This window comes from Nanorana parkeri, unplaced genomic scaffold, assembly GCF_000935625.1.
Source record: "Nanorana parkeri isolate BGI_ZX_2015 unplaced genomic scaffold, ASM93562v1 scaffold667, whole genome shotgun sequence".
NCBI classification, from domain to species: domain Eukaryota; kingdom Metazoa; phylum Chordata; class Amphibia; order Anura; family Dicroglossidae; genus Nanorana; species Nanorana parkeri.
Window position 1 is genome coordinate 849,842 of NW_017306935.1, and position 15,223 is coordinate 865,064.

At 41.8% G+C, this 15,223-nt stretch overlaps 1 protein-coding gene across 1 annotated transcript in view; it reads left to right on the forward strand.

Annotated features, from left to right (window-relative positions):
* AP1S3 (adaptor related protein complex 1 sigma 3 subunit) overlaps window positions 1-11,634 on the forward strand; it is a 24,036-nt gene extending 12,402 nt beyond the window's left edge. The window contains exons 2-5 of the mRNA XM_018563486.1: window positions 5,284-5,462; window positions 7,284-7,392; window positions 8,861-8,998; window positions 11,303-11,634. Coding sequence (XP_018418988.1) covers window positions 5,284-5,462; window positions 7,284-7,392; window positions 8,861-8,998; window positions 11,303-11,338 — 462 coding nt within the window. The 3' untranslated portion in view covers window positions 11,339-11,634. The remainder of the gene's footprint in view (window positions 1-5,283; window positions 5,463-7,283; window positions 7,393-8,860; window positions 8,999-11,302) is intronic.
* Window positions 11,635-15,223: the final 3,589 nt, after the last annotated feature.

The window sequence follows — 15,223 nt, forward strand, 5'->3', positions numbered from 1 at the left end:
TATATAAACATCCATTGGAACTGTACCCCGCAACCGCCACCCCCACACGTTTTTATTTTACTTTTTTTAAATATTTAATTTTTATTCTTTATAAACTTTTAAATTTTTTTTAATTCATTTACTTTCAGCAAAATATATATTGCTGAATACTGCACAAGTTGTTTTGTGTAATAAATTAAAATGTTTCAGAAATGAAATCATTTTTGGGTCACGCCTTAATGACCAAGGAAACATGTGGGTCCCGAGGTTACACAGGTTGAGAACCACTGATCTAGAGGTCGGAATGTACTAACTACTCACCCCACAAGGTCTGCTGATGACCTTGACCAGCCTCTTTTTGTTTCTAAAGAAGTACTTCATGACCATTCTTCATCTTTTTCACTTTTAAGCCGCAGATCTTCTCTGCTTAGTCTTCTGCATAACATCGTACATCTGCTTCCATGTTGTTTAGTAAAGATTTGTAGTTGTTTCCTAGCAGTTAGGATGCTTAGGTTTTCTCCAGCATTTCTTTTGCCATACTGACACTCCGGGAGGTTCCAATGCCAACAGTACTAGATGCCTAGATTTCTAGTGAATAAACGGGGATCCTGGAAGATATACAAGGAATATATATATATATATTTTTTTTTTCCCCACATGACCTTGTCCTTAAGATGTCTGGTTCTGGTGATTTTAGAGGGACACATCAGTGCTTTCCCTTGCCTATTTGTCCCTGTTATGAAAGTTCTAGTTTTTTTCTCTTGTACGATTAGACAGGATAAAAAACGTCCAGGATCTCGGAGTAGGATCTGTTGTGAGACAATTCATCTTTTTGCAGACAATGTGTTGTGACCCTTTGAGTAAAAATCACATCAGCATACAGCTCTGCATGCTGATATGAAATCATCTTACATTAGCTAAACCATCCTTTTTATTTTACTTTCAATTTCTTTTTTTCCACTTCTGGTCCAGTTCTGGCACAAATGATGTAATGTGCCAAAGCATTGCATCCTGGGAAGGTTACATCAGCAGAGCATTGCTGAGAAATCTTTAAAGACTTCTCCTAGTTTAACCCAGGCCATTCTCTCAGTAGAAGAATTAGTCAGGTGTGGTGATGACCTGGAGCAAGCCTGTAATTATATCTATAGATCCTACCACTTTCCCATCAGGTTCTGCAAACTTGCGTATTCTGGAAGTGCGTATTCACAGGGCTGAGTGAAAATGTGTCATCGCATTGAGGAAGTATGTTCAATGGACTTCTTCAATAAATATGTTTACAAACTTCTAGATGAATATGGTTATTAGGAGTGGGATACAACTTATGGAAATTCAATATAGAAATACATATTTATTTACATTTTTTTGACCATAAATGCAAAATGTCAGTCAAAGTACCGCAGCGCTGAATACTGAAAAATGGCCTGGCTAGGAAGGGGGTCTAAACACCTGGTCTTGAAGTGGTTAAATACCTGGAGATGAAAGTCTCAGAAATGTTAGAAATGATTCTATTTTAAAGTTAACCTTTCTTCAGCGATACATGAAAGCTACCATTGCTGACCTGAGAAAGTTGTCTGATTATTCTGTTGACCCAATGGCTTCAAACCGTCTGTCTACTGAATTGGAACAAGTATGCAAATTGGGAAAGTAGGGAGTCAGTCATTATCTGCATACATGTTCTGGGGTAGTGACTCTAATGATTGAAACCAAAGGGTCTGCATAATAGCCAGGCAATATGGTATCTGCAGAATGAGACTGCCTCCACATCTTTCTCAGACAAGGTTACCTTTTGAGGCTAGGTTCACACCTAGGCGATTTGTCCGCACGATATCGCACAAAACTGAGATTTCCATTCAAGTCTGTGGAAGCTGTTCATATCTTTTGAGATTTGCTGCACGGTAGATATTGCCTGTTGCGCAAAAAGGTGCAGGTTCTATTTTCAGGCAGTTGTTGCGCGGTTTGTGTCCCATAGACATCTCTATGCATTGAAAACCACGTGGTTTTCAAAACAAAATGGCGCAAACAAAAATGCGTGACAACTGCACGAAAGCGGCTCACCAGCTCAATCGCATTGGTGTGAACCTAGCCTGAACCTTTTGCTGCCACTGTCGTGTTTCATACAACGGCGGCAGGCCCATTTAAACAGACTCTGTTTACATTTTTTAAAGCTGATTGTCTGCTTTACAGTGGAAGTGATTCTGGTGGCTGAGCTGCTGCCAGATCGCTTCTAGGGACCGGGATAGTGCGTGTCCCCTCTCACCCAACACCCCAGCCTAAAAAAAAGTAAAGTCCTCCGCCTCCCGTGAGCGGGTGCACCTACGTACGAAATTGACAATTGCGCTAAACATGTTTGGTATCGCCGCTCACGCTAGCGTGAGAGCAATAATTTTAGGGCAGATTTTTACATGCATCTCTAAACTGATGACCTGTACGGGCTTTTAGAATGTCGGCAAAGGACAATTCGGAGTACCATATTTTGTCGCCATTTCATAGACGCATGTAATTTTTAACCTGGGCATCGCTTCTCGGCCTTTTGGCTAAGATCAAGTGTAGTATCTGTTCTTATCAGTTTTCGGTGGGGAAAAGAACCGTCCTTGTGGGGGATGGTTACTTAGTACTCGCTGGAGTGAAAGAGCGTGTGGGGCGGCTTCCTGTGAGAGGGGAACCGCTCAGTACATGGCTTTCTGACTGAACAGATGCGAAGCTTGGTCTGGCTCGAGGGTTCGGGGGCGGCAGAAGCCCGTGGTGTTGTGCCCCCTGGGGGTGGCGTCCCAGGGGTGCTCAGAAAGTCACTTGGGTATGGGACCCCACGTGACTCACTGTAGCACTCGGTCACACACCATATTGCTTTTTCTGCACAACGCCTCTTGGACAGGCCTTATGGCTAGTCCGGGGCAATATTTTTGCACTCCGGCCCCTAAGGCCTGTCAGCGTGGTGCACTGGCACTTTAGATTTATTTATGCACTCTATGCGCGTTTGGCACTTTTTTTTTATTTTTAAATTTGACCCACAGATGCGAAAGGTGCAGGTTTCTTCGGGGCCTATTCCTGACGCTGGGAGGAGATTCTGTGCCTCGTAGGGGGTTCTCTGTCTCCTCCCACCCAGGAAGGGGGTCTCTCTTCGGGAGAGCCCCCTTGCCAAGTACTGTGGGGGACCTGTTTCGGCAGGTCCCCAAAGGAAATGGACCATCGGCCTTCGGGTTGGTGGTCCAAAGTATCTCAACCCCTGTCAGGAGCCTTGCGCCCCGGGGGGTCGGGAAGTAGGTCCCTTCTTTGGAAGGAACTTGCACCCTTGTGCACGTTTTTGTGTGCTGTGATTTCACGGTTCACTTTTTTTGTTCACAGGGGGAAGTTTGTTTAGATGCACGTCCACGGGCTTCGATAAAAGAAGCTTCCCCTCTTAATTGGGTGAGGTGGAGATCATGATGTCATCTGTCCCTTCTGTCCGCCTCATCCAAACAGAGAACGCCTTGTATTCATTGTATTCTTTAAATGGTGGCAGTGCCAAGCAAGCACTGTGTTGAGTGTGCAAAGAGGAAGGCGCTGGAGCTGCACCCAGAAAATCATGTCCATCAGTGTATGTAGCACAGCGATTTTCAGCATCCCCAGCGACCCTCCAGATGTCAAATATGGATACTTACATTGAGCCAAGCTGGACCAATGTAAGTTTACAATTAAGATAATTCACTCACTTTGGACACAGATGTCAGGAAAGGGATATCTGTTCCGTTCTGCTCCCATTCAGTGGAGCTGATTGGAACGGATCCAGCCCGTGTGAAAGGGGCCTGAGGAGAGTGATCTTGTAGTCACTACAAAACTCTGCCACAAGATGCTTGTGTTCCATGTGTGACCGGGGAATGGAAAGATACATTGGGGGGAGTTTATCAAAACTGGAGCAGAACGAGTCCGGAGCATGGTGTTTAATGTGACATCTGTTGTGTGGAACTGATTTTTTCTGGTCCAAAACACTGCCGAGGGTGTTTTGTCAGCTGCTGAATCTGTTTCGCCATCTCTTACTGAATATTCACTGCACTCAATGAGAAATGAGTGAGAAATGTTTAGCTTGTCAGCAACCCTTAAAGCTGAACTCCACAACAAACAAATATTGTTTAACTAAAAGAGTCATGTGTATTACTGTAATCTTGGTGTGCTTTGTGTACTTCTTCCAGATCTATGTAGTAATCCAGCATGAAACTTTAGCTCTATGCAGGAGCCTCCTGTAATAAAGACCAGTGACTGCTGATCTCTGTCCTTCTGCAGGCTGACTGGTCTTAACTCCGTCCCCACTTGTAGTTTTCTGCAGGCAGCCTGTAGTGGGTGGGGCCTGCTGAGTCCCTCCCACAGCTCTGCTCTTGGCACAAGCTATGTGTAGCACAGTGATGATGTCATGGATACATCTGGTAATATCTGGGTTTGCAAAGATGTTTGTTGCACTCAGAGTTGATTTATATCCTCTATGTGGCTATTGAGGAATATATTTGAATTAATATTTTTATGCTGGAATTATTATTACTTATTACTCCTTTTGCTCAAAATTGTTTCAAATTATATTTTATCAGCTTTTAAAATCTACTTTTTAAACTGATCCACAAGACAAGTGCAGCCATCTTTTTGTGAGGCACAGTGATCTCTGAAGCTCGAAGGTTTGCTTGTAATTAACGTGAACCAATCACTATCATAAGTGTAAACACTATAGTTAACAAACAAAGTGCCACTAACCAAATCATTTTTGTGTTTTTAATTTTTTTAAGATAAGGGTGTGTGTGTGGTGGGGGAGTTATTTATGCACTGGCTACCAATGATTTGGGACCATATTTTATGAGGAAAGGAAAGGTAATTGTAAACAAACCCACATTTTGCCTTTTTTTATTTTTCTTTATATAGTAAAAAATAAAATATGTGGTTATTAAATACCAACTAAAGTAAGCTCTTTCTGTGTGTAAAAAATATCAGATTCATTTGGGTACAGTGTTGCATGACAGAATAATTGTCAGTCAAACTATCACAGCACAAAAACACTGAAAAATGGGCTGGTAATGAAGGGGTATATACAGGCTGGTACTCAAATGGTTACACCACCTAGCCACTGGCAACACTTATATTTTGTGTATGTTTTTTTTTTTTTTTTAAAGTACATCTTGTATCGTAAAGGAAATACTGTATGTGCATATCAATTGTTTTATGAAATTATACTATAGCCGACTGTGTGATGAGGGAACTTAATTACATCAAACCTCAGCAGTAAGAAATTGTGGTCTGTCTTGGAAGGCTCTCATTTACTTATTCTTTCTATTCAATCCCTTGCAGATTCGATTTCTCCTGCTGTTCAGCCGGCAAGGGAAGTTGCGACTGCAGAAATGGTATATCACACTGCCTGAGAAGGAGAAGCGCAAGATAACAAGGGAGCTGATGCACATCATGCTTTCCCGGAATCCCAAGACCAGCAGCTTCGTTGATTGGCAGGATCTAAAACTTGTGTACAAGAGGTAACGTTTCAGGTCTTCTTTTCTTTATCCTCCATTGAGGGACACAGGATTGTAGAATAGAATATGACATGTGGGTTATACTGCCGCCTTTAGGAGGTTTAGACACTGGCAAACAAAAAAAGTTAAGCTACCCCCTGTATAACCCCGCCTCTTTCTTTCTCAGATTTTTTTTTCTAGTGAGACCTTGTGTACTGTATTTTCTAGTGGTAGAACGTCTGCTCTACAATTCAGAACCACGAGCGTGCTCAGTCTCTGAACTCTTATTTGAATATTTTCCAATATTTTTAGTTGAGGCTATGCGTTCTGCTTGGGGTGGGGAGGGTGGCTACTTTTGTTCCCCATGGTCCCTGTGTGTGTTGTAAAGTAGCCACCGCTCCAAGCTCACTCCTGTGATGGACTACACTCTCCCATTTAGTTTACTCTTGAACGACTGTGGCGGAAAACTAGGCTTCTGCAAGACTTCCCCCTGTATAAAGCCGCCCTCCTAAAATATAATTCCTTCCTCCGTGCTGCCAAACACACTTATTTTGTCACGCTCACTAACACTCTCATCCAGACCTCGTCAGTTCTTTTCTACTTTTAACTCTACTATGTCCTCCACCGCCACCACCCACTAACTCACTCACTGCCCAGGATATTGCCATTCATCTCGAAAAGAAAATAGATACAATTCAGGATCAGATCGCCACTGTGGCAATCTATAGCATGAAGGTCAACCCCAACCTTTTCCATCACAGGTGGGGGGAACGGCTGATGGTATTTGTGGTGACCTGGGAAGCTCAAATTTCATATGCTTAGGTTTGAGAGGTGGTATCCACAGGTTACAAAATATTTTCATCTTCTTCCTCCTCCTCGGTTCTTTGCATCCTGGCTGCCCATGTCTTAGCAGCGTCGGACAAATCTTTTTTTGCGCAATTTAAAGTGTGTTGGATCAAGGGGTTATTATTCCCATTCCTTTTGCAGAACATTTTCAGGGTTATGACTCCTCCATTTATGGTTCCCAGACCCAATGAAGGCAGTCATCCAATTCTGGATTAAAGCTCCAAATGCGTTTGTATGCACTCACAAATTCTGGATGGAATCCATTTGGTTGAGTGTCGCCTCACTTTTTTTGGTTTATATGAACATAAAGAATGCTTATCTACACAATCCTGTGTTTCCGGCTCATCAGCATTTCCTTCTTTTTGCTATAGGGGACCTTCATTATTCATTTGTGGCTCTTCCCTTCAGGTTGGCTTTGGCTCCAAGGGTTTTTTTTTTACAAAGGTCCTTCCTCAGGTTCTAAGTCACATTGTGGTCACATCATTTGTCTGATAAAGGGGCCAAAAGTAGCCCTGAAACATCATTTTCCTGACAGCTCCATGGCGGCACAAAATATATTGAACCCATCTGTGTGCCGCCATGGAGCTAGTCAGGAAAGGAAAATTACGGTAAGTATGAAATACAATTTTCCTGTTTTTGCTTTGTGAACATGCGTCAATAAAAGACATTCTTGCATCACTATTGGAGTGTCGGTGACCCTTCCTGATTTTCATTGTTCCTAATCCCAGACACTGGATGCTATCTTTAAAAAAAGTGACAAATAACCCCAAGGTCATAACTATAGATCTACTGGCAGTTCTTTCTTTCTAACATCAGTATTAAATTAGTGTACTGTAAGAAATACTCTGCCACAGAGAAAATCTTTGTACTTCAAAAAAATGTGTCTGGTATAAATTGGTATTATTGTCTCTCTGTCAATGGGACTATACCATGGCGTACTGGCATCCCTCCAGTGGTCTTATGGTATCATGTAATACTTGTTTCCTCCTCCATTTGCAGGTATGCAAGTCTGTACTTCTGCTGTGCCATAGAGGATCAGGACAATGAGTTGCTGACACTGGAGACTGTCCATCGACTTGTAGAGCTGCTTGATAAATACTTTGGGAATGTAAGTAATTCCTGACTCATACATAATTGTGAATGCATTATATTTTGGACCATAAATCTCACTTTTAAAGTAAAACTTTCCTAAAAGAAATATGGGCTGCTGCTGTTGACCTGCTTCTAAAAATGTTAGATGCCTGGCTATAATGCTGGCCTACTGGCTTCAGTACATACTGCCTTTAAACAAGTATGCAGATCAGGAAAAGCCTTATTTGTTTTCTATCCCCAGGCTAGACACTCAGAATGGAAGCCAGAGGACCAGCATGACAGCTAGGCATATGTAAATTGTAAAGTTCACGTTTGTGTCATGACAGGTTCCCATTATGGCAAACTGGGTTTTGTAAGTCTAACTATAAAAGCATGCTATTTTTTACGCAACCACCCATTGATACTTTCTGTATTATACATTTATTGATCGTGAAGAGACCCTCTATCCTCCCCTTTTGTCACCAAAATACTGTTTTTGGAGAAATTATGACCCCGCAAAAAGCCTCACAGCAGACTTGTGGGAGGACGTTTGTGGGTTAAACAAAAACTTCTTTATGATTTCCAGTGAAAACTGCCGAGATATCTTAATACAGCTTATTACAGCTTTTTTTTTATTTTTTTTTATTTTTTTTACAATTTTGGAAGCTCAAATGACTGATGTGGAAATAAGCTGATATCCAAACTCTGAGAGCAATTTGTCTTTGCCAGTCGTGCTTTAAAGTTGTAGGAAGTCATGGGCTGTCCTCCCCATGCTGAGGAGAGCTGGCCACTCACAATTTTTTTTTTTTTTTTTTTTATTCCTCTTAATGTTTTATTAATGTGTGTGTTTTTCTGAAATGACATTGAGGTGATGTTCTGTTACCCATGTAAGAGTTATTCCTTCATCTTTACTTTTAGACATATTCAGATGAATCAAGGGTTAGAACTCCTTTATGTATGGATGACGACTATAGGACTGATACTGTATGTAAACATGTTATGGTGCACAGTGTTCAAGTATTGATTACACTTTGCACATTTTCCAAATAATGTGTTTGTTCAGTATCATAAATATGAATGTCATTTTATTATGTGACAGGGAAAGTTCTTTCCTGTGTTAGACACCACATAATAAATTCTATTTAAATTCAAACTCGGCCCTTTACTTTCCAGCTCCTTTGCCTTGCTGTTCCGTTTTATTGACCATTCAGAAAGGCTAAGGAGGTAAGGCTTAATTTAACTTTAAGAATAAAATTGAGATTTACATAGAAACACAGCTGCTTTCAGCACTGAACCTACGGATTTGTTTTAATATGGAATTTTCACTACAGGTAACCTCTACTTTGCAATATTTTGTATGCTCAGGTTGTGAAATGTTACAGTACGTCTGGCATTCATAAGATCATACACTGACTTTGAATAGCCCTTGTTTACATTATTAATACAATGCTGAGCTACCACATGCTTAAATGATATAAATAAAATATATATTCTATATCTTCTAGGTCTGTGAGCTGGACCTAATATTTAATTTTGAGAAAGCATATTTTATCTTGGATGAATTTCTGATGGGTGGAGAAGTTCAGGAGACCTCCAAAGAGCTGGTGGTGCGAGCCATTGAGGATGCTGACATGTTACAAGAGGTAACCGAATATTAAGGTTAATATGCTAACCTTAAAGTTAGTAGTTGCCAATTCTTGCTTCCAAAACCCACAGTTCTCTGCATATTGTTTCTGCTTCTTTTGTTTCCTTGGGTTTTGTGATTATTAACATTCTTTATACATTCATTTGTCAAGTATTACTCATGCCTGCTGTTAGTTTAGTCATTTTTCAGATTTAATGGATTCCAGGGGCTGCCTTCCCTGTGTGGCCAGAAGGAATCCATCAAGACATATCGTGTTAAGGAACCAGTAAAACCTGCATAGCCAGACAACAGAAACCCAAGGGTGGATAAATGACAAAGTGCTTAAGTTTTATAAGGTGCTCTGGCCAGCTAAATTAACTTGATGGCATGCCTTATCAAGTTGAGCAAGTGCCAAAGCTAATGCAAGCACAAGGCCCCTTAGCTCTGGCAAGCTAACAGTCCTTGATATAGTCCTGGGATATCCAGCCCTAGACAGCTTGAAGAATGGAAATAGGACTTGGTTTTCTACAGAATTGATCCTCTATACTAAGATACGAAGCCATGGCCAGTTGAACAGAATCATGTCACTATAATCCCAAAAATTCAGTTTGGCACTTGGCATATCAATGGGAGATGAAGCAAACAAGCTATCCTACCCTGAGAAGGCCTTTAGTCTGCAAGGCCCAACCTGTGGCTAAGTTGGCAGAGCTTTAAGGACTTTTTTTTTTTACTGTATAACAAAAAAAGTACCGAAAATTTTGAAAAAAAACCTGTTCTCCCTACGTTATGTTATAAAACATTTATTATTACCCAATTTTTTGGTAAAATATAAAAGACGGGGTCATGTCGGGTAAATAGACACCAAACATGTCAAGCTTTAAAATTGCGCGCACCCATTAAATCGCAAAAAACTACCATACTCAAAATTGACCATAGCTGACGCTTTAAAAGCTTTTACCGCTCATCAGTTTAGTTTTATCAGTGATTGATGACCCTAGAACTATTGCTCTCATTCCGACGTTCGCGGCGATATGTAACATGTGCAGCGCAATGGATGTAATCAACGTTTTCGCACGTAGGCGGGCTTGACGCACGTTTGCATGTGGGGGCGGGGACTTTAATTTTTTTTATTATTCTAATATGCGATTTTTAATTTTTACATTTTTTTTGTAACAAATTTTTTTAAACCTTTTTTTTTTTCCACTGAACTTTATTGCTATCACATAGGGAGCAAACAAGCTCCCTATGTGATAGCCAATTTGCAGTGACAGGTCCTCTTTATGGAGACATCAGGGGTCTTTAAGACCCCTAATGTCACCTAGGGACCCCCAGAGAAGCTGATGAAGCAGAGACCTGCTTCACCAGCTTCTCTCCGGTTTCTTTAGCGGAGAGTGACAGAGGAAGAGATCAAGCGGAGATCGTGTACTGAGCTCCGTTTGATCTCCGGCCGCAGAACTGCTGTGCTTGTCCCGGGCTCACACCGGGAACAGCGGAGCCCGGGATCACCAGCAGCGGCGGCGATGGAGGGGGCGCACACCCGACCGCATATAAAAGCGATGCGCAAACTGTTGGCGCTATATAAATCCTGTATAATAATAATAATATTACAAGCGATCGGGCGTCTCTACAGACTCTGTTTACATTCAAAGCCGGTTTCCCGCTCGTGCACGCCGCCTAGCGGCGGGCACGAGCGGGACGGGATAGGACGTCTAAAGACGCCCACCCGCCCTGTCCGGCCGTTTTAATTACAATGGCCGGACAGCAGGTAGTTAAGGAGCCAAATATTGGTTGGCCAGTGGACTAAATAGTGCCAAATACTGAGGAACTAACTCCCAAGGGAATAGGCCATTTTGAGCAACAGACAAAGGACTATGTCCCAAGCCCTGGTCAGTTGAACAATGAGTTGTTTTACGGGATGGCCCTGTAACCCCATGCCCAGCCCTTCTCATTAAAGAATGGGAAGCTTTTAACTCAGGTGAAGTGGAAGCTTCATGAAAATAGTTCTAACTTGGAAAAGTTGTGCACTGCTAAAAATATTTGATTGGCACACGCTGAGACAAATCTAGGTATTCAGGTAACCAGTAAAGCTCAGAAATGTGAACTGGTTCCTAACTTTTGTCATCCCTGTGTATTGTCAGTGAAAAGAAACTATTCTCATAACTAAAACAATTGGGAACAAATAACTGCCAGCTCTGTTTTAAAGTGGAAATTGGATGAAAGTCCTGATGACCTTCCATAACTTACATTTACTAGATGTAATCCGTGTTAAATAAATACAACAGAAATGCAGACTTTGGAACAATTGTTTATCTTATTTCTGCAGACAATGGAAGAATACATGAACAAACCAACTTTTTAATCTGCGAAAAGGATTCTTTATCTTCTGTAACAAGAGCAGAGTCTATGCCGAGGATTTGTTTGGACAACCGAGATTCCAGGCAGACTTAGTGCTCTTGTTGAAGACATGGCACCGCTGGGCGGGCCACCTGCCAATGTGCAACAAGGGAACATGGAATCATGTCGGACATGAATACCAGGACTACCTTAGGAACCCGTTGCAGCAGCATGGACCTTAGCACACCCAATACACAGGGAACAAATGTATGCAAAGGAAATATTGCTTTTTAAATAACAAATAAAATATTTTTATATGTATATTTTGGGCTCTTGTAGTAATGAGAGAAGCCACAATTGGCACAATGTCACTGGTAATATAAAGAAAAAGATTTTCCTATTTTAATGGCAGCTTCCATTTTTTTCTGTTCTGTGTGAATTGTAACTTTTAATGGTGGGGGTTTGATGAAGTAAACTTTTTTTTTCAAATAGAGGTTTTGAGGAGAGGTCTTTTATATAAAAATAATAGTGGTGTAAAGCTGTACTCTAGGCCAGGAGTTCGATACACAAATGAAGTAGGGCTGTGGAAATTTAAAGATTAATTTGTCGATTAATCGTTAAACTTTTTGATCGCTAATGAAAACGCTCACCTCTCCGCCGGCTTCCTGAAGTCCCATCGGCGCTCTGGTGACGTCACGGACATAGACGTCACCGGACTCCTCCCCCCTTCCCCAAGTGGCTCCGTCGGCTAGTGAAGGGAAGGGGGGAGGAGTCCGGTGACGTCGATGTCCGTGACAGCTAACAAAGGGAAGGGGGGGGAGGAGCCCGGTGACGCCGATGTCTTCGTTAGCCAACAGAGCCACTTGGGCGCGGTGAGTTTGCCCAAGAAACTTTCTGCACCAGCCAAGGCATTGGCCTATACACATACAGCACAGCAATGAAGTAATAAAATGAACTAGGATCACACTAACCCAGCACGTTATTATTCTGAGTTGCCCCACTCAAGCGGCGGCCATATTGAGTGGGGCACGTGAGATTAATAACGTGCTGGATTAGTGTGATCCTAGTTCATTTTATTACTTCATTGCTGTGCTGTATGTGTATAGGCCAATGTAGTTGGATCTGTATGTGCATTATAATTAATCGAAATTAATCGATTTAATTGATTTTAAAAAAATTTCCATTAATCGAACACGAAAATGTTAATCATTACCAGCCCTAAAATGAAGTATATATGTGGTAGCTGTTTTACTTACCAAAGGATTTACATCTATGTCTAACCAATTCTGAGATTTACACAGCTCTTTCTGGCAGGGAAGGAGGCAAGTTTTTGTCTCTGCTGCAGTTCAGTAGCTCTTACAAGTATTCTCAATGCCCCCAGTCTGTGATCGAACATTGAAAGAAAAAAGAAGCTGCGGACTAACGAGCTCATCTCTGGCACTTTGCTCTCTCCGCCTATTAGCATGCTCCTTGCAGTGCTGCAGCCCAACTAACTGGCTTCCTGTGCTGCTTCTTCCTCCTGCAGACTAAACTCTGTTGTACAGGGACTGCCAGGGGCTGATACAAGGTCACACTTGGGTACTTACAATGCATGTATTTAAAAAAAAAAAAAATGTCATTATGTATGATGAATTTAGAGCTGTATTGAGTTCAGCTTTGGTAGTGTTTACAGTGGAAAGGTTATCAGAGAAACGCAGAATCTGCACGGATGTCTATATACAGCAGACCTTTTGTCTCTATATAACATTTACTGACTGGTTTAAATGATCACAAGGCACCCATAGTGTTTACCAGTCCAGTTTTTATGCCACTTTTTGCCTTGTCTTCATTAACTCCTTTAATTATCATCATTGATACAACTGATTTTTAAAAAAATATATATTTGAAGAGTAGTTCACAAAATGTTAAGTCCTAAGAACAGGTTTGGGAACCTGTGCCAAAATGTATGGAATGCAGTTATACTCTAGCCCAGGGGTAGGCAACCTGGGCTCTCCCACTGTGCTGAAACTACATATCCCATCATGCTTCTGTCTCTGGGAGTCATGCCTGTGGCTTGCAATGCCTTATGGGATTTGTAGTTTCAGCACAGCTGGAGAGCCAAGGTTGCCTACCTTGTCTAGCCTCTATAAAGCACATTACAAACTTTTAGGTGGGCTTCTGGAAAGCATATCGTGTGCCCCTTCTTTTGGCACATTTTAATGCAGGGCCTTAACCCACAAACCAATCAAAACTGAGATGTGAGCAGCCTTTAAATCCTTCAAAATATCAATCCATAGTTGTGGAGATGGAATTGTGTAGAATTTTTGTATTGAAGCACCCTAATAATTGGCACACAGTGGTGTTTGCTTTTAAATCCATTCTTCAACACCAGAAGACATTCAATTAGACCTTTTCTATAGGAAATCATTTTTTATGTAAGCGACTGGCAATGCAGCATTACATATTTAAGATTATGCACAACGCTAGATCAAACTGCGATAAAACAAATATTGAAGAAGTTTGGGGAGCGTAGACCATGCTAATGCTTACAGCCAAGACCAAAAGCTGACCAATCACTTGACCACTGATCAGACAGCAGAGAGCAGTGACTGTCATTCTCTGCCCCTTGCAAGGATCCCCCCCCCCTCCTCTCTGTTCCTCCAGATGGAGCTGCAGGCCAGGGAGGGGGCAGGCACGGCTTACTCTGGCTCTCAGTCGCATGCAGAGAGGCAGAACCAGCGGTCAATTAGGCAGCCGGGGTGGTTCCTGACAATATTTTTGGGATCCTTCTAGATAGCGGTGTGGCTCTACCCCATCAGTAATTAATAGTAATAACTGTACTGCTTTTTCAAGCTGCAAGGCTCCTGGACGTGATCAGGCCTTTAAGCAAGCTAGAAATCGAGAAGTGAGCGAACGCCGGTATGTGTTCACTCACTTCCCGATCTACTGAGCCGACCTGTGACAGTCTCATTGTCACAGGTCGGCTAGAACTATGAGGTGAGTGGAAATCACTCACCTCATAGTTCTCCTTTTAAGATGTTTGCAAAATGAGCATACAGTGTGGCCTGGCAGTGGGGGCAGTGGGGGTAAGCAATGCACTACAATGTGTCAACTAATGAGTTATATACAACAATAACATCACACAAATGTCACACAAATAACTCATACTAAACGAAGAGTTGTGCAGAAGAAAGACTCCAGGTTGACACAAAGGTCTGGTACTATCACATTAATTTCCATCTTGTCACCACCACAGCAAGTTCTTTCACATATTATTCCCTTCCCTGTGTCATTGTATAATCTGATCTATGAATATTTATGAACGTTCCTCTTGTGGGAGTGTATGCCCAAACGAACGTTCTTTAGTTTTTTCTTCACAAGCAGTTATTTTGTTTAAACTTTTTAAAGTAACATCACATCACGGCACCTAGATGGAGCTAAAGGACCATAGGAAATAAGTATTTATGTTCTATGGTCCCAACCGCCATCTAGTGGTCATTATGCGGTATTACATTAAACATTTGAAAATGCAGTGCCTTGTTAAGAAACAACTAATATCCTCACAGAGCGAACGTTCACAAATATTCATAGGGGCGAAGGGCTCTGCAGATAGTATATAAAAGACCCCACTGTGTGACCCCACTCAGAACCTTTTTATATTTCTCTACATTTAAGTAATGCATGTGTAGTAAATGTAATAACATATAAATAAAACGTAAACATGAAAAGCTCATTTAAGTTAAAGGAGAACTATGAGGTGAGTGCTTTTCACTCACCTCATAGTTCTAGCCGACCTGTGACAATGAAACTGTCACAGGTCGGCTCAGTAGATCGGGAAGTCTCTCTGCCGTGACAGGGGAGTGGCTGGATTCCCCCCTCCCTGCTCCGATCCTCCAGCGCTGACTGGAGGATCGGATCGGACGTGGGAGGG